We start from the raw sequence: 19,948 nt of genomic DNA, 5'->3' as shown, positions 1-19,948 counted from the left end.
CAGTATGTGTGGAACTTTGTTGGAGTAATCTGTTTCCTGTTGGGATTTGGGAAGTCTGTGTTCAGGAATTATGACCATGACCATGATGGCTACATTTCTCAAGAGGACTTTGAGAGCATTGCTGCTAACTTTCCCTTCCTGGATTCCTTCTGTGTTTTGGACAAAGATCAGTGAGTCTGATTACCTAACATTTCATCATTAATTTAACATCACACAACAGAATCATCAATGATTGTTGGCTCGAAGTAAGCCAATCTCTGACCAAAGAACCAGGACAACAAAGAATGCAAAGGGTAAATCCTTCAATGCCCAAGCTATCCTGAAATTAACCTTTTAAATAACACTGCTGGGGCAGCACGGCGGGGCAGTGGTTAGCGCTGTCACCCTACAACAACAAAGTTGCAGGTTCGGGCACTCTGGTTTCTTCCCACCATCCAAAGACATCATATTTGGGCTAACTGGTGACTCTAAACTGTATGTAGGTCTGAGTGTGAGTGTTTGTTGGTCTCTGTGTGTTGGCCCTGTGATGGACTGCCAACCTGTCCAGGATGTACGGATGTGGCTCAGCACAGTTTAGTACAACTTTTAAAACCAAGGGTCTTTATTTTTTTCATAAAGAAATCATAGAACGTCAGGAAATGCAGTTTAGGAGTAAAATCTGGGAGCTTCTGGGCTGAATTGTTGCATGTTTTAACCACTCTGACTGCCCTCAGGTTTTTCATGAAAATTGTTTGGCGTTGCTAGGTGACAGGAACCCCACTTTACAACTACAATAATAAGAGCAGACTCAGCTGGCTGGTTACTCAAAACGAAATCCTCATTTTACTTCACATTTCTTAGGCAATGTCCTCTAAAGGGTGGGGCCAGAGATAACTGCTGTGTGTCCTGAAGAAGCAGCTGTCCAGATGTAACTTCTTGAAATGAAAATGAAGGTTGAAGCTTTTGACGAGTGACCATCTCAGCCTCCTGGTCACAGAACCTTGACCGGAACACGCTCATTGACAAAAGAAAAACCTCCAACAAATTGTCAATTCCAGCAGATGCTCTGGGCGAGGGCACGGTACACCCTGGAGAGGTCACCAGTCTATAGTACAGCCAACACACAGAGACAAACAGAGACAAATAACCACTCACACTCACATTCAGGCCTACAGACAATTTACAGTGACCAATCAACCTAGATATGTATGGCTTTGGACTGTGGGAGGATACCAGGGTACCTGGTGGAGACCCATGCAGACATGACATCAGTGCAGAAGCAGACTGCAGCGACAGCCTGAAAGGATTAAAATCCATAAAAAGGAGAAATGCAACCTCTAACACACAAACACTGCTGCTGGAGTTGAGATGTATTTAACCATTTAAGACACTTGGGCTTAGGTGTGATTGTATGAGCATGCTCCTTTTTTTATATGTTGATGACTTTCTCCTCTGTTTCTGCTGGCCCTCCTTTCTTTCTTTATCTCGCTCTCTCAGAGATGGATTGATCAGTAAGGATGAAATGATGGCTTACTTCCTCAGGGCAAATCCACTACTCCAGTGTAAGATGGGACCAGGATTCATCCACAATTTCCAGGAGATGACTTACCTGAAACCAACCTTCTGTGAACACTGTGCTGGATTTGTGTGTATCTCTGACAGTTTCTGTGTCTTTAATTGTCCTGCTAGAACTGACATTGTACAGTGTATGGTAAATAATGTCCACAAGTAGCCATGTTATGAAGGATTGCTTATTGATTATGAGCCAGTCATGTTTGTTTTTTAATATGGTAATTTTTCCATTATCTAATATTTTGATTTGTACTTGTGTTATTTTCGGCACCTGCATCTTCACATGCATGGACCTGCAGCTCTGGGGAATCATTAAACAGGGCTACAAGTGCAAAGGTACATTTTCATTGGATGCTTCTCTGAAACTCTTTTAGCTTTAGCATTACCTGATAACGTATTTCGTTTTAACAAAGATGGGGAATGAACAGTCCTTCACCTTCTTCCTCCTTATTATTGCTGACAGTATATTTCTCTTACTTCATTGAAAAGCCATTTTTAGCACTGGCGGCTTCAGGTCTATTCTTCTGGAGCTTTAACCTCACACAGTATCAGAAGAGGTCTTACGACTGTAGATGTTAAAGTTGCAAAGAGATAGATAGAACTACACGAGTTGCAAACACAATATAAATCACCTGGGCAGGAAGCCAAGTGATTCCTTCATGTTGTCTGCTCGTGACTTTGACTGTCTCCCAAACAACCACAATAAGCATGTGATGATGCTATCTTTGTTATAATTTAAACCTGGATACTTACTTAACTGTCTGTCTTGTTCCTGCAGACTGTGGCGTTAACTGTCACAAACAATGCCGGGAGCTGCTGGTTTTGGCGTGCAGGAAACTGATCCACTCCGGCTCTATGGGTAGTGTTTCCCCCTCTAGACTGACCCACAGCTCACTGCCAAGCAGCCCTGCACTGCCCACATGTAAAGGTAACTTTCACCTCCAGCTAATACACATGCTGAGCAAAGTACCTGAAAATACTGCTACTAATAAAATAATGCCTGCAATAATAATGTAATAGGGGTGAGAGCAGAATGGCACAAATGTAGACCGGAACAGTTCTGAACTTTATTGGCCTTGGGCAAGAGCTCAAACAGGCAGCAGGCAGAAGCAGAGTCCAGAGACAGGAGGCAGGTCACCAAGGTCAGATTTCAAATCAAATCAGATTTATTTGTATAGCGCCAAATCATAACAAAGTTACATCACCAAACTCTTTATAAATTTATTTAAAGAGACCCAACGGATCCCCCGATGAGCAAGCACTTGGCAACAGTGGCAAGGAAAAACTTCCTTTAAGAGGCAGAAACCTTGAGCAGAACCAGGCTCAGGGGGGCGGCCATCTGCCTCGACCGGTTGGGTTGAGAGTGGGAGAGAGAGAGAGAGAGAGAGAGAGTGAGACAGGCATTGGAGGGGGGGGGGGTGTAGGCAGGAACATGTTGCTGCATGAAGTTCATGGAGTTGAGGAACATGGGATGGTGATGAGTCACCACCTGCAGGATGAGGACAGGGAGAGAGAGGAGAGGAACTGGGAGAGACAGAGACTTTGGCAGAACATGGTTAGTAAATGCAGTATAATTGCTTAGAACTGGGTGAAACTGCTTTTTTTTTTTTTTAAGAAGGATGGTTCTTATCAGCGCATGCAAGGAGGGAGGGAGAGAGAAAGAGGGAGAGGTGGAGAGAGGGTGACAGGGAGAGAGAGAAAGAGAGAGAGAGAGAGAGCGAGAGAGAGAGAGAGAAGCTCAGAAGCTTCCCCCAGCAGCCTAGGCCTATAGCAGCATAGCTAAAGAGTAGAGGACTTTAACTTTTTAACTTTTTAACATCTGATTTTCCTAATGTTTCTCAGGTGGAAGAAAGCTGCCCGACTAACTTGTTTTATGTAAGGGACAAAGGACATGTCCTGGTCAAAAATTACTCCAAGGTTTCTTACAGTGGAGCTGGAAGCCAAAGTAATGCCGTCCAGACTGATGAGATGACTAGATAGTATTTTTCTGAGGTGCTTAGGACCGAGTACAATAACTTCTGTTTTGTCAGAGTTGAGAAGTAAAAAATTTACAGTCATCCAGACTTTTATGTCTTCAAGACATGCCTGCAGTCTGACTATCTGAGTGGCTTCATTGATAGGTACAGCTGAGTATCATCTGCGTAGCAGTGGAAGTTGATGCTGTGTTTCCTGATAATGTTGCCTAGAGGAAGCAGATAAAGCGTAAAGTGGATTGGTCCAAGTACCGAACCCTGCGGGACTCCATGACTGACTACAGTACATGAGGAGGAGCTGTTGTTTACATGAACAAACTGATGTCTATCTGATAAGTAGGATTTGAACCACCTTAGTGCAGTTCCTTTAATTCCAATTTCACGTTCCAGTCTCTGTAGCAAAATATTATGATCTATGGTGTCGAATGCAGCATTAAGATCTAGAAGGAGAAGTATGGAAGCTGATCCATTGTCTGAGGCCATTAGAATGTCATTGGAGACTTTAACCAGCGCTGTTTCTGTGCTATGATGGGCCTGACTGAAACTCTTCAAACAAACTGTTCCCATCCAGATGCTTGTGTAGTTGTTTTACTAAAGCTTTCTCAATGATTTTAGAAATAAATGGAAGGTTCGATATGGGTCTATAGTTTGCCAAAACATCTGGATCAAGATTAGGCTTTTTAAGATGGGGTTTGATGACCGCAGTCTTAAGTGCCTGAGGTACATAACCCAGAAATAAAGTCAGATGTCAGGTTCAAACAACCTAGAACATTCTCAATTGCATTAGGAAAGAAAGACAACTGGAACTGATGTTATTTTACTCGCGAGGAGAACGGTCAGAGACGTACTCAGTTACAATCTCCAACACGCTCTGAGTTCGTCCTTCCGTTTTCCTCTCTATTTATTTCTTTAGGTTATCCTTGTTACATAGGAGTGGTTACTGCTTATTTTGAATACACAGAGGGCGACACATTCTGTCTCAAGGTCTGCGTGACCTGGTTAATCTTATCTGTGCAGAATGAGTTGTGTATCTTCTTCTTCTTCACACTACAGCACGCCAGTAATTTTCCACACTTTAATACATGTAACTTTAAGCAAACGTGGGATAACTTATATACATTATTCTGACATCAGATGAACCAGATCTAGAATGAATGGCTCAATTAAATAAAAGATCTCTTTAAAGAGGCTAGTTGGTACTGGGTCTAATAGACAGGTTGATGGTCTGGATGATGAAACTATAGAAGCTAGCTCTGAGAGTGAGGTGAGAATGATTCCAGATGTAAGAGAGGCGTCGCAGCTGATTCAGGAGTTGCCGTATTCAGTAGGGGATTTTTATCTAACGTAGGCAAGAGCTGATAAATTCTTTCTCTGATCATGAGAATTTTGTCTTTAAAAAAGTTAATAAAATCATCACTGCTTAGAGCTAAGGGGATCACTGGTTCAACTGAGCTATGGTTCTCTGTCAGCCTGGCTACAGTGCTGAAGAGAAACCTAGGGTTGTTCTTGTTTTCTTCTATGAGTGCTGAGTAATATGAACTTCTAGCACTGCGGAGAGCTTTTTTATATGTTTTTAGGCTATCGTTCCAGGCTCTGTGAGACTCTTCTGACTTACTGGAACGCCAGTTTCTTTCTAATTTCCTTGATGTCTGCTTCAAGGCACGGATTTGGTAACTGTACCAGGGAGCCATCCTCCTCAGATTGAATACTTTCTTTTTGAGAGGGGCGGCATTGTCGAGATTCGAACGCAGTGTGGCCATAGTGCTAGTCACAAGGTCATCAACCTGCGTATGGGAGAAATCCTCATTTGAATTTTGATATGGCATTGTTGGGAATGATGACCAAATGTTCTCTTTAAATTTAGCCACAGCAGCTTCAGATAAACATCTTCTATAGCTGAATTTATTCCTCAATGCCGTGGAGCCCATTAAACTCAAATGTAATAAGGTAATGGTCAGAAAGGAGAGAATTTTGGGGAAGAATTGTTAGCTTGTCGATCTCAATGCCATATGTTAGAACAAGATCAAGGATATGATTGTAGAAGTGAGTGGGTTCATTCAAATGCTGGGAAAAGCCAATTGAGTCTAGTAGGGAAAGAAACCCAGAACTAAAGCTGTCGCTTTCTACATCAACATGTAAAACAAAGGTAGAGATGAGGAGACGTGGTCAGGGGCAGAAGGCAGGTCAGATGCCAGGAGGCCCGTCCAGAAAGAAGTGCTGGAAAATAATGCATGAGGGACTGACAATCTGGCAGAGAGTGAGTGTGGAAAAGCTGGCTAAAAGGAACAGGTGAGTCTGATGATCCTAATTAGGAGAGGTAAGCAGGCAGGCAAGTGGGTGGTGGAGGGAAAACCAGGAGTGGAGTATGACAAATAATGGTTATGCAACAGATGAGCTTTTTTATAGACAGTGAAAATGTAAGCCATGGTGATCCTTACAAACTTTCAACTTATTTTTCTTCTCACTTGCTTATTTTCAAATTGATGACATCACACCAATTAATAACTTTTCAGTGTGTAATCTGTGTTTCTTCCTTCAGATGAAGATGAGGTGTTTGAATTCCCAGCTGTCACATCAGCAAGTCCAGCTCTGAACACTCAGTCCATCACCCTGATGACCGGTTCCGCCCAGAGAATCTCTGTCCGCCTGCAGAGGGCCACCACCAGCCAGGCCACCCAGACGGAGCTCCTGTGGCCTGACCACAGTTGGGGGGGCACAGATTGCGGCTCCCACACCTTCCCCAAAATGAAGTACAGGACTCACTGGAGGACGTCTAAAAATAAAGGGTTTGCATTTTGGGAAAACCAAAAAGAGCACCAGGTAGCGACCTCCAAATGCAGCGTGGACTCTCAGAGAACAGTGGGCGCCTCAGGGGATCCCATACGGAACGGGATGACACTCAGAGGGGAGGTACGAGGCTGTAGATCTTTCACATCAATAAAACGTCTCTATAGCCACAGAGATCCAATAGCAGTCTGATAGTTTATATTTGAGAATGGAATTCACCTCTTTTCCATGAAAGGTAGTTTTGGCAAAATAATTACAATTCACTTCTCATAGTTAATAGCATCAGTGAAAAGTGAGCTGGTTTAGCAGTTTAACAGAAACGCTGCACAGCAGTTTAGGGTACAGTTCATGTTGTAATGTTGAGAATCACTGGATCGTCAGTGTTTGAAGTGAGCGTCAGTCTGAGAATGTCTTTGTGTTAGATGTCGCTGATGTCTCACTGATGCTGGTATCCTGCATTAACACAATGAGACAGTTTAGACTAATCACTGTGGCTACAGCTTTAAAGGTATAGTTCATCCAATGGCCACGTCATCACTTCTTCTATTGTGGATTCACATTACTGAGGCTTAAAAAGCACAAAAGCATTGTGCCTTTCTTTTTCACCATGGTCAGTATAGCAATGGTCATGCTTAGGTTAACTGAAAGATGGAGATTTTAGTTAAATAAGACATTCCTCAACATTGTATGATCATTGTTGTCACATGTTTGATCCCTAGGCAGACCCAAACTCAGATGACTCAGACATTTGCAGAAAAACAAATGGATTGTGTAGTTAGCATTTTATTTCTTTGTGTTGTTCATTAGCTTGTAACATCATTATGCAAGACATTGTCAGACATTACCATCCTGACCACAGTAAAGACAAGTCACAATCATTGTTCAGCCAAAGGCAGGTTTCTGTTCACCTTTGATGAAATCTGTCTCGTTTTCCCCTCCAGGACAGCTGACTTAATGAGGACCACACCCATGGGTCCAGAAAACCTCTGGTAGCAGGATTCAGGAAGCTCTTCTCTTTGGTGGAGGTGCTGGGCTGTCTGAGGACCTCCTTTGTGAAGCTATCATGACCTCTCTAGGCAGTGGCACAGACAGAGCTACATATGGACACAGTGATCAGGGAGAGGAGGTCAGTGGGTGCTGAACTTTCACCTACTGTGACAGGTGAAATGATGTCCATCCTGGGTGTCGTGGCTAACTTTGTATGGGTTATCGTCCAAGACCTTTATCAAACCAGATCTTTAACAAAGAGGGAAGAAACTGCTGGGTTTAAAGTCTGACACAGGTACAGTCAGTGTACAAACCCAGAAACAGAAACTGTGTCTGCCTGATGAGAGAAAAAATAGAAGCAGGTTTCATGTTGGAATGATTACAAACGTCTAGTGTGTGTCAGAGAGTGTGTAGATTTTTGTATGTGTAATCATAAATAAAGGGAAAGTCAAGCAACAAGACACTCGTGATAAAAGATTCTTCAGAACAGACCTTACATTACTTATTGTCTTTAATACTGTAATAATTTGTTGTGTATTGTCAGATGATTTTTTATTGATCAATTCAGTAACTATTCAGTAAAGTAGCACAAATCATTCCATAATATAAAGTAATGTACATGCATTTGTAAACTCGTAAAACAAACCCGGGGGTAAAATCACAGAAGGTTGACACTTGAGTGCACAGCAATGTAATGTCATCCAACCATGGTTGGACCGCCATGCTGTGATTGTTCATTGTTTTTCATTTTGACATTGATGATACATCATGAGGGAGCTCAGTGTAAAATCATTACAGTCTCAAGTTGGAAAGAGCAAGGGCACCTTCCATTGGAGGCCATGTAACAATGCTCAGCTTGTCACAGGCCCCAGGTTAGACCAAGGACCTGCTTGAGGTATTACATATCTCCTTGGGTTCAGAGATCCCTCAGGAGTGGAGAAGCATGGCTGGACCCTTCTCAGCCTGCTGCCACCAAGACCTGACCCCTGAAGAAAATGAAGCTCCCTCACATGATGAAATAACATTACACTACTGGACAACACTAAAACAAAAACAAAACAATACAAAACAAAAACAGTCCACTGAGGAAGATATATAACTGTCATTGAACAAATGCTTGTAGTGAAATGAATATCATTACATCAGAGTAAATACAGTGTGAAATAACTACAAAGCTCTCTTCAGTTTTTCTTTGCTGTAGTGGAAGTGGGGGTCATTCACATTTTTTTTTTTTTTTGCAGGGAAATGACCCCTTTAAAATATCACTGCATATTTTAGAATGGCCCACAGTGCACACGAACACTACACCTCAGAGCCCCTCTTCCATATCACTAAAATAGTAATTATAGATACCTTTATACGACTAAAATAAAATTGACCAAGGACAGTACAATCAAATCAAATCAAATCAGATTTATTTGTATAGCACCAAATCATAACTAAGTTACATCAAGGCACTTTACATATAGAGCAGGTCTAGACCAAACTCTTTATAAATTTTTTTAAAGAGACCCAACAGATCCCCTGATGAGCAAGCACTTGGCGACAGTGGCAAGGAAAAACTTCCTTTAAGAGGCAGAAACCTCGAGCAGAACCAGGCTCCGGGGGGGGGCATCTGCCTCAACCGGTTGGGTTGAGAGTGGGAGAGAGAAAGAGAGAGAGAGAGTGAGACAGGCATTGGGGAGGGGGGGGGGGGGGTGTAGGCAGGAACATGTTGCTGCATGAAGTTCATGGAGTTGAGCTGTAATACAGAATTCATGAAATATGGGACCAGCAGGTGTTGCAGGAACATGGGATGGTGATGAGTCACCACCTGCAGGATGAGGACAGGGAGAGAGAGGAGAGGAACTGGGAGAGACAGAGACTTTGGCAGAACATGGTTAGTAAATGCAGTATAAATGCTTAGAACTGGGTGAAACTGTGTTTTTTTAAGAAGGATGGTTCTTATCAGCGCATGCAAGGAGGGAGGGAGAGGGAGAGGGGGAGAGAGGGAGAGAGGGAGAGAGAGAGAGAGAAGCTCAGTCCTTCCCCCAGCAGTCTAGGCCTATAGCAGCATAGTTAAAGAGTAGAGGACTTTAACTTTTTAACTATAAGCTCTGTCATACAGGAAAGTTTTAAGCCTGGTCTTGAAAATTACTAAAGAGTCCGCCCCCCGGACCGATGCTGGAAGTTGGTTCCATAGAAGAGGAGCCTGATAACTGAACGATCTGCCTCCAGATTTACTCTTGGAGACTCTAGGAACCACAAGTAAACCTCCATCTAGAGAGCGGAGTGGCCTGCTAGGATAGTAAGGAACTATGAGCTCTCTGAGATATGATGGAGCTTGGCCATTAAGAGCTTTATACGTTAAAAGAAGGATTTTGAATTCTACTCTATATTTTACTGGCAGCCAATGAAGAGCAGCTAACACAGGAGAAATATGATCTCTTTTCCTAGTTCCTGTTAATATTCGTGCAGCAGCGTTCTGAATTAACTGAAGGCCTTTCAGAGATTTGTTTGGACATCCAGATAGTAATGAGTTAGAGTAGTCCAGCCTAGAAGTTACAAATGCATGGACTAGTTTTTCTGCATCATCCTGAGAAAGGATGTTTCTGATGTTCCTAATGTTTCTCAGGTGGAAGAAAGCTGCCCTACTGACTTGTTTTATGTGAGGGACAAAGGACATGTCCCAGTCAAAGGCTACTCCAAGGTTTCTTACAGTGGAGCTGGAAGCCAAAGTAATGCCATCCAGACTGATGACATGATTAGATAGTATTTTTCTGAGGTGCTTAGGGCTGAGTACAATAACTTCTGTTTTGTCAGAGTTGAGAAGTAAAAAATTTTCTGTCATCCAGACTTTTATGTCTTCAAGACATGTCTGCAGTCTGACTATCTGAGTGACTTCATCTGGCTTCATTGATAGGTACAGCTGAGTGTCGTCTGTATAGAAGTGGAAGTTGATGCTGTGTTTCCTGATAATGCTGCCTAGTGGAAGCAGATAAAGCGTAAAGAGGATTGGTCCAAGTACCGAACCCTGCGGGACTCCATGACTGACTACAGTACATGAGGAGGAGCTGTTGTTAACATGAACAAACTGATGTCTATCTGATAACAGATACATGTACAATGAAACCAATCAATAGGAAAAAGCGTTGTAGGTAATTCAACTCCAGTGATGGGTCCATGTCTAAAGCCTGCTGCACTAGAGCGATTCAGCCTCAGTGATGAGATCCCTTTATTCACCACCACCATCTGAAGGAGCTGGTGAAATACATCTGTGGAGAATGTTTGGGCTCTTCAGCAGGGTTTGTTTCTTTTTCTTGGATTCAGGTGTGAGAGCGGTGTGGGCCTTTTCCTCTCGTCCAGCTTCTTAACACCGCATGTCATCTTTTCTTTCAGTGCTTAGTAACACACCTGCGCTCGCAGTCTTGTCTATAAATGTCGCCCTCCTCATGCTGTCTCAATCAGCTCACCCCCAAATCCTTGGTTAGTGATTTAAACTGATTCTTCCTTTACCTTCTGCTGCCCTGATTCCCTAAACAAGCTGTGTTGAATTTTACAGAACCATCACAGTGAATTTTGGTCTGAAATGGACCAATTAGCAGGGAAATAGGGAAACAGATCATAAAGCAGGAAATGTATTAGGACATGGCTACTGTGTGATTGATACTGTAGGTCCTGGCAGGACTGTTTCTTGCTTCAATCAAGATAGTCACATGCACATTGTGAACAAAAGGCTTCAAAATGGCAGCTCACAAGCCAATGGCTGACATGGTTGCGATGACAGTTGGACACAACCCACAACAGCCATGAGGAGGCTGTGGTGTTATTCTAACTGGAAATGACAGATGTGATCACTGCATTTCACTGTCAGTCTGAACTGATGCTTAATTACAATTACTGTAACATGGTACCATTTTCAGCCATTTGGTGAAGTGCATGTGCTAAATGTTGTGTACAGCATGTAGAGAGACTCACTGACTTAATCATTAATCTTGGGACATGTTGTCTTCTGATCTTCTGCCATTGGTCTTGTTCACACAGATGTAGAAGCCCAGTAAATTACGATATATTCTGTAACACTGCTGAATTAATGCTGTATATTTTATTTTTACAATATATTTTTTTTATTATATTTTGAAAAAAAAGTAAATTAAATTTGTATTGTAAGACACATAATTGAGAAGATATTTTAACTTATTCATCATTATATTTCGATATAATATTAATGCATTTGCTATTTATATCCAGTACAGGTCACAAGAATTCAAACAATCGCTCTGTTTTCCTTCCCCCTCTGAGCTTCAGTGTATTCCATGTGCGATACAATAAAACATTTTGCACTAAAGTCAGTGTGAATAAGAGTTATTTATTAGTGCACGACTAAACAGGAGATCCTCCATTAGTTATTATTAAGTGTCACATCTGGTTCCTGGTACAGGCAGTCTACAACACCTTCCCAAACCCAGCAAACCTCCACATCCAGGGAAAGAGTGAGACGCCCTCCTGTCCACTTTGCTAAATGCACATTTAGTGGTGACAGGTATTAATCCCTCTGTAAAAACAATCTTCTGATGTCTGTCGAGATCTCGTGCTGTTGTTGCTCTACTAATAGTGTAGTTCATGGGCACGGGGAGAACATGCAAACTCCACACATAAAAGACCCAGGCCCAGGAACCGAACCCATGACCTGGTTGTGGGGCAACAGCACTAACCACTATGCTGTCTTGCTGCCCTTTGTTATAAACAGGAAAATATAAATGGGATAGTGATCATGATGATGGCTTACCACTGAGATTGCTGAATGGGTCCAACCAGTGAGGAGGGAGAGTCCTTCAGGAATAACTGGCGTACACTGAATTATTCAACAAATACAGTTATATGCTGATTCAAAATAAGAACAAAGCTTTATTTAGAGGGAGGTGTGAGTTTACAACAGGTCTGTTCTACTTCAGTGCATTATCAGACAAAAGGTTTCATAATCAGTGCAAATAGATGTTCTTTGTCCATCCCTCTACTGACCCCACCCCCACCCCTTCACAATCACTGTCACTGCCTCTGACTCTCACTATCTCTCATGATATAACTTCTTTATAAGTTGTCACTATATAAATGAATTTGATTTGATTTGATTTAAAAAGTGTCAGCTGGTAAGAACCACAACATTCCCAAAATTGGTTTCGATCACGCAACAGAATAACTCAAGGATGTCTGTCTGCTGACTAAACAAGACAGACAAGGAAATTCCAACATTCATTGGAGCAGAAGTGGCATACAATAGAGGGTTTGACAGTAAGATTTAGGGCTACAGGATCAGAGTATAGAAACAAATGGGGTTATATGATGGTGACTGCTGTCATCAGGCGGCATAGATCCAGATCTCATTGTGTTGGGTCAAAGAGAAGTAGGAATCATATCCTGCTCCAGTGTAAGTGTGGGGATTAAAGGCTTTACCGGCTTTGATCAAATCCTCACGGAGCATCTTGACATTTTGTTGACCATTGCTGATAGTTGGAATTCCTCCAAAAATCCTGCAACAGAACAGAAAAACAGGAGAGGTCGAATTATTATCACATGACTTCAGAAGAATGTAGCAAAAATGTGATCATAACCTTGTCGCTGGAAATTATTTTCATTCCTACATCTTTCAGTGGCCAGACAGAGCCATGTCTAACCCATGTCTGGTTGGTATATGGGGTTGTATATGGTTGATTCTCTAAATGATAGGAACCATAAGTGAAATGACCAAAAAAAAGTTATAGAAACATATTGCTGAAGGATGGTCACAGCCAATAGTCACCTCACATAGATTGTGGCCTCAGGTCTGGTCTGGATAGTGACTGATGAATCAGTGTTCTCAGGCTTTCTTGTACCAGGAGGAAGAAACCAGGACAGGGACAGGTCAGGACCATTCTCGCCCTCTGAGACAGTGATCAGAACGGGCCAAGTGTTGGTCGGGATCATTGAACCTGGAGATCACAGAGTGTAATCACACTACAGCTGGGTGGATTGTAATTCAAGACAACAGTGTATCTTGATGTTAACCAGTTTCTTGATTAATCAACTTCTGTGGAGAAATTTCCCTTTTCAGGATTTGCACATCTGTCTCTAAAGCCTCAGTCCTGGACCCTGACCTACCAGATGCCTTTTGGCAGAAATCTTTCAGCCTGGAGTGTGCAGCCATCACATCACTCTCCTTAGGACTCTCCACCTTGGTGGAAATCCAGTTGCTGGAGATGTAGAGACGCTCCTCAAAGCCCTGTTGACAGAAAGCACAGGGCTGCATTCCAGAACAGGAGCAGACCACTGTGTGACCGGCTCAGAAACCTACCTGGTGTGAAGCCACCAAATGGTACTCAGGACATTGTTGCTGATCACAAAGACAAAGAACCTCCCAGCCTCTGCATAACAACACCAGAACCAGGACTATGGGCACAGACAGTGGCCGCTTCATCCTTCTTTAGTGACTCCAGACTGCTGCTCCAAGTACAGGTTTAACAGGTCATACAGACACCCCCCCATGGCTCCTCCTCCCCAGGGCAGAGGGGACGGCTGCACAGACTTACACTCAGACTTAAGATCATATTGCAGTGGAAATGGCTAAATCTTGTCTGTAGTTACTGGTTTTATTTATTTTGTTTTTTTGTTGTTGTTTTTGTACACACTACAATAACCTACAGTTCCAATGGCCTGATAATAGCATTTAGTTCAGCTTAGTAGTGCAAGGATTGAGTGAGTTTCAGTTCTATATCACTGACATGCTGACAGGAGCTGCCCGTCAACATTCCTACTGTTGAGTCATTGAAGGCCACACAATTAGTTTGTGAATGTCACCATGGTAAGAGAAAGCAAGCATTGGATCATTCAGTGAAATTGTAACTTGGTTAATATATTGTCAGTGTACTGTAACTGTAACCATTACTTGACCAGCTCTGCTTATAGGACTAAGTGGCACAGTGAAGGTCTGAGCTATCTACGCCCTGCTGTTCATAAGATGGCCTGTTGCCATAATAAACTGGCCCAAAGAAGCCAAAGAGGCCACTGAAAGCAAGACAAGACTTTTCACAATGGGGGGGAGCCCAGCTGAAGCTATGAACACATAACAATATTCATGGTCTAGATCAGGGGTTGGTAAGTTATCATTTATTAAACCTTTCTGTTAGATCACACTGAAAGGCCTGGATTTCACAGAAAATCGTTTGTAAATGCATCTGAAACATATGAAACCTATGCTACCTAATGTTATTTTGTGGTGGACGTTGGTAGCCAGCTTGTAGTTAGCCGTTGGCTAGCAGTAATTTTTTGAAGTATTTCTCACGGTTCTTAATGGACAAGGAAAGCATGTATTCCGAATAATCCAAAGGACCGTCGACATCCAAGTTCTCTTCTGTTCTCTGCTCTTACATTTTCCGGCCCCAAGCTGCACACATATTTTCGCTAGGCTTGGAACATTTGTATACAATGAACAGATCTACTGGGAAACAAACTGCAGTGGCACATTGTAAGAATCATGATGAATTGAGTGAATGTTCAAAATATTATTGTTCAGGGTGATTCTCAGAGCCAAATGAGGTGTGCAATGGTGGCAATCTTTTTTCAAGGGTGGTTTTTGGATTTGGGTGAAGATGAGTAGGCGCTAATGAGTCTAAGTATAAAAATGTAAAGTTCGTTGTCATGTTCACATTTGTTGACGCAGAAGGGTAAATGGTTTTTGATTGCTGTGGTGCGAGGATTTTTATTTTTTTCAACAATGTCAGTTGTTGGCACCATCTTTATTGAAACCCTGGAATGTGCTTCATGCACTGTGGAGATAATAAAGCAAAGCGGTGAGCCGTGAGCATCATTTGCTTTCAGAATTATTGCACAGCCAAAGGGGTTTTATTATGACATCCAGGTTCAATGAATTATTCCGTACAATGTATCCCAAAACATGGCTTCTTCCCTCATATTCCATCCATTTTCTACCACGTTTCAGTTTCCGGAACCAATCCCAGCCAACGTTTCAGGTACACTTTGGACAAGTCGCCAGTCCATCACAGGGCCAACACACAGTGACAGACAGAGACCAACAACCACTCACACTCAGACCTACGGAAAATTTACACTAACACTAACCACTACACTGCCATGCTGCTCTCACTCATATTCAAACCCCCATAAAATAATTTAATTTTAGAGGATATTTTTGATGGATTATTGATCAGACTGACTCTGACTGTACTTATGTAAAGTTTAATTACATTTTACTGTCCACTTTTTACCAAAATCATTTGAAAAAACATTATGCCATTGTTACATTCCAGCACATTCAAACACCCATAAAATCATTTCCTTTAGAGTTTACAGGATATTTTCAAAAGTTTGTGTTCAGACTGACTCTGACTGTAAATGTGACAATTACATTTTATTGTAGATTTTCACCCCCCTGAGTTGAGAATTGGGAAGGTTAAAATGGTTCTTTAATCATTTTACAAATCACATTACTTTAAACCTGGATCACTCACCCTTTTTTCTGGTACTGCCTTAATCCCTGTCTGCCATCTTATCACTGCATGTTTTGAGGCCTTTTAGACTTGTCAGTTCATTCAAAAGGTGGAGGAGCGTTTATTCATTGCCCCCTTGATCCTGTTTAAAGTACCCTCCAACTACCACCAGAAGAATATAGATATAATATTAGGGTGTGTGCTGGGCAGCTTGCTGGAGTCTCTCAGCACCTCTTTAACCTCTCTCTAAGATTGTTGAAGGTACCTGACCTCTGGAAGACTTCATGCATTGTTCCAGTACCAAAGAAGGGACGTCAGAGTCCTCTCAATGACTACAGGCCAGTGCCATTAACATTATATGTCACGAAGACATTTGAGAGGCTTGTTCTCCAGCACCTGACGAAACTACTGTCTGCTTTTTCAGTTTGCTCATCTTCCTCACACACAAGGCCCTGTCTCATCTGGAAGGCGCAGGAAGCACTGTGAGAGTCACTTTCTTGACTTCTCCAGTGCCTTCAACAGTGTCCAACCCAGCCTCCCGAGACATGCTACTGGAACTCACTACCTGGATTTTAGACGACCTCACAGGATGGCCGCAGTCAGCGTGGATGGCTGCATATCTGAGGTTGTGTTGTGTAACACTGGGGTGTCCCAAGGTACTGTCCTGGCACCATTCTTCTTCACCCTCTACACCTCCGACTTCTGTTACAACTCTGGTTCCAGACACCTCAAAAAGATTTCCAATGACTCTTCTATAGTCAGATGCATCAACAATGATGTACATTGTACAGAGTACAGAGGTATGATCGAGATCAAAATCAATTCAAATCAAATCAGATTTATTTGTATAGCGCCAAAACATAACAAAGTTACATGAAGGCACTTTACATATAGAGCAGGTCTAGACCAAACTCTTTATAAGATTATTTAAAGAGACCCAACAGATCCCCCGATGAGCAAGCACTTGGCGACAGTGGCAAGGAAAAACTTCCTTTAAGAGGCAGAAACCTTGAGCAGAACCAGGCTCGTGGGGGTGCAGCCATCTGCCTTGGCCGGTTGGGTTGAGAGAGGGAGGGAGGCACGGGGGGTGTAGTGTAGGTGAGAATGAGAGCAGGAGAGGGGGATATTCAAAACAGGTGTAGGCAGGAACATGATGCTGCATGAATTTCATGTAGATGAGCTGTAGTGTGAAATTCATGAAGTTATGGGAGCGTTGCAGGAACATGGGATGGTGATGATTCACCACCTGCAGGATGAGGACAGGGAGAGAGAGACTTTGGAACAACATGGTTAGTAAATATAGTGAACATGCTTAGAACTGGCAGAAACAGGGATTTAGGAGAAGCGTGGTTATTGTCAGCTCATGCAAGGGGGGAGGGAGGGAGGGAAGGAGGGAGTGAGAGGGAGAGAGAGAGAGATGCTCAGATTTACTCTTGGAGACTCTAGGAACCACAAGTAAACCTCCATCTAGAGAGCGGAGTGGCCTGCTAGGACAGTAAGGAACTATGAGCTCTCTGAGATATGATGGAGCTTGGCCATTAAGAGCTTTATATGTTAACAGAAGGATTTTAAATTGTACTCTGTATTTTACCAGCAGCCAATGAAGAGCAGCTAACACAGGAGAGATGTGATCTCTTTTCCTAGTTCCTGTTAATATTCGTGCAGCAGCGTTCTGAATCAACTGAAGGCCTTTCAGAGATTTGTTTGGACATCCAGATAGTAATGAGTTACAGTAGTCCAGCCTAGTAGTGCAGTTTAGTGAAGCCTGAGCCACTTCTTACTGACCATACAAGGTCTTCTGTTATCCACTGTGGCTCCATAAATATCAGCAAAAACCCACAGCTGTATCAGAAGGAGTCGCCTGTGTGTCTCCTTCCACAAGATTAGTACAATATGTGGGTCACTGTGACCCTGGGCCCTATACTGGCCTTTTACCTTCTCCTCAGAGTGGAGAGGAAAAATGTCCTGACAAATGTAATACACTCATCAACCATTTCATAAGAACCAGCATTAACTTTTTATGCAGTTAACCTCAGCAGCTATATTGTAGGATCAGAACACATAAATGAGCTTGGTTGACCATGAGCCTGTCTGTGGTGCACTGGTTTCCTTTCTTTTGACTGCTTTGGGTAGGTCTTGACCTCTGAAGACCAGGGACATTCCAGACAATTGCAGTGTTGGAGATGCTCTGATTCAGTCGTCTACACGTCAAAGTTTGGTTCTTGTAAAAGTGTGTCTCACCCTCACACTTAACAACCTGTCAACCTTAGGTGTAAATGTTCAAGTGCTGCCGAAAATATCCGCTCAGTGATGGGTAGCAAGGTAACCACATAATCAATGTTATTCACTCAATTGTCAGTACAGTCACTATTCTGCTTATGAACATTCGTTTGATGAACATTCAGTGTGTGCTTGGCAGTTTGTTGGAGTCAGTACTGGAAGTTAACATTTTTTTATGAATGCTCCCCATGCTGACTGTGAACTCAAATTTTGTTCTGCTCACCGCTTCTGCCTAGTATAAATTCCGCTGCTATCCATGCTGCGTAGCATTGTAGCCTGTGCCACACCAGCATCACAGTTCATTGTACTTGTGTTAGCACTAAGGCATGCTCTGTTACGAACAAACAACTCAGGATACAAAGTTCATAAGTTGGGGAGTGTCTGTACACATACACTGGATATATGACTTAATAACAAATTGCTTCACTTAGCAAATGGGCACCTTAAACCAAAAGCACAATAGCAACATGCTAAATTTGAACTAGATCCAGATCAAGATATTTCATCTTACCAAAGTGCTTCTATTACAGACTCAATTGTCGCAATTTCACTTAACAAATGATTGGGAAAGATCACATGATCCAGTTTGTTTAGGATATGATCTAATAAGCAGAACAAGGAACAGGACAGGGAATGGTGGTGAGTAGGCATGTTTCCCAAAATGTTCCAAAGAGTGGAGGTGTGAAGTTAATCCAACAAAGACCTGACTGTGTGAGTTGGGCGAGACGCAGTGGGATGAGGCAAGGGCAATGGCACAACAATGGTAAAAGGATAAACCGGTGAAGAGTTGAACTCTGAACTGGGCTTACATGGCAGTAGTAGGTGGTTTAGTTAGACTGGGAACAGGTGAGTGGAAGGCAGAGCACAGTAACCAGGCAACTTGGCCAATTTACAGATGTAAAAAGGGAGCCAGCCCAGGCTCCTGAAAATATAAAATAGACAAGTTTATTTTCACTATGTAACAAGGAGCTCAAGTTTAAGACCAAAACCAAAAGAGTAAAGCCAGGGTGACGGAGATCAGCTCCTGCTGTTAAAAAAATATTCTAGAAATATAATATTAAATATAGGGGGTTAGGCTTAGGGTACTGGACACTGTGGCATAGTGATTAGTGCTGTTGCCCCCCAACAAGAAGTTGTGCCTGTGCTTGTGTGGGTTCTCTGGTTCTTCCTTACACTGTCCAAAGACATCATGTTTGGGTTAAATTCATGACTTTAAATTGTCTGTAGGTCTGAGTTTAAGTGGTTGTTTGTCTCTGTGTGTTAGCCCTGTGATGGACTGGTCCCCTGTCCCTGTCCCCTGGCCTTGCCCAATGTGAGCTGGGACTGGCTCAAGCCAGATGAATGGATGAAAATGACCTTAACAGACTGACTTTTTTGAAGGAAGAAAATGTGTAGCAGAGCCACGTACTGAAGATAAAAGATAAAAATAAGATAAAAATAATTGACCACACTGCCAGTCAATGAAAAACGTTCTCTTGCTGCGACCAGGAGTTTCATTGTTTGTTAGGTTTTGGTTTTTTTTTAGCTCACTGTTTATTTAGCTATTTAAAGTTCCTTGATTTAAATCTTATGATTTGGTCCTATATAAATACATTTGATTTGATTTGATCAACAGAAAACTGAAAGAGCTGAGTGCTCTTGATCTCAGTTGGTGCCACAGAGTGAAACAGTCAATGCTGAGCTGTTGTAGTACATCATGTCAGTAGATTTCCTATTTTCTGACTGAAAAAAGTCAAAATGGAAAGTGACAGCAGAACTGTCTCTGTTCCTCATGCCTCTGAACATAACGGGATATTGTGGTGAGAAGCACACCAGGTAAACATGCAAAGCTTGATATTATGCTGTACTAGTGTGAGTCCAACGTATTACCTGAAGAACATCACACATGGAAAAAACTTGTGTGACTAG

The 19,948-nt window shown here is 42.4% G+C and overlaps 1 protein-coding gene across 4 annotated transcripts in view; it reads left to right on the top strand.

Annotated features, from left to right (window-relative positions):
• rasgrp3 (RAS guanyl releasing protein 3 (calcium and DAG-regulated)) overlaps positions 1-8,773 on the top strand; it is a 35,991-nt gene extending 27,218 nt beyond the window's left edge. For 3 of the 4 annotated variants that reach the window (XM_029521401.1, XM_029521403.1, XM_029521400.1), the window contains 6 exons: positions 55-170; positions 1,477-1,624; positions 1,851-1,887; positions 2,330-2,479; positions 6,064-6,434; positions 7,253-8,773. In XM_029521401.1, the coding sequence (XP_029377261.1) occupies positions 55-170; positions 1,477-1,624; positions 1,851-1,887; positions 2,330-2,479; positions 6,064-6,434; positions 7,253-7,261 (831 nt within the window). In that variant the 3' untranslated portion in view covers positions 7,262-8,773. The remainder of the gene's footprint in view (positions 1-54; positions 171-1,476; positions 1,625-1,850; positions 1,888-2,329; positions 2,480-6,063; positions 6,435-7,252) is intronic. The other variant, XM_029521402.1, reaches the window with a different exon arrangement.
• Positions 8,774-19,948: the final 11,175 nt, after the last annotated feature.

The sequence above is a fragment of the Echeneis naucrates genome, chromosome 15 (genome assembly GCF_900963305.1).
Source record: "Echeneis naucrates chromosome 15, fEcheNa1.1, whole genome shotgun sequence".
NCBI lineage: Eukaryota > Metazoa > Chordata > Actinopteri > Carangiformes > Echeneidae > Echeneis > Echeneis naucrates.
Note: the sequence above shows the minus strand (reverse complement) of the source record. Positions and strands in the feature narration are given on the sequence as shown.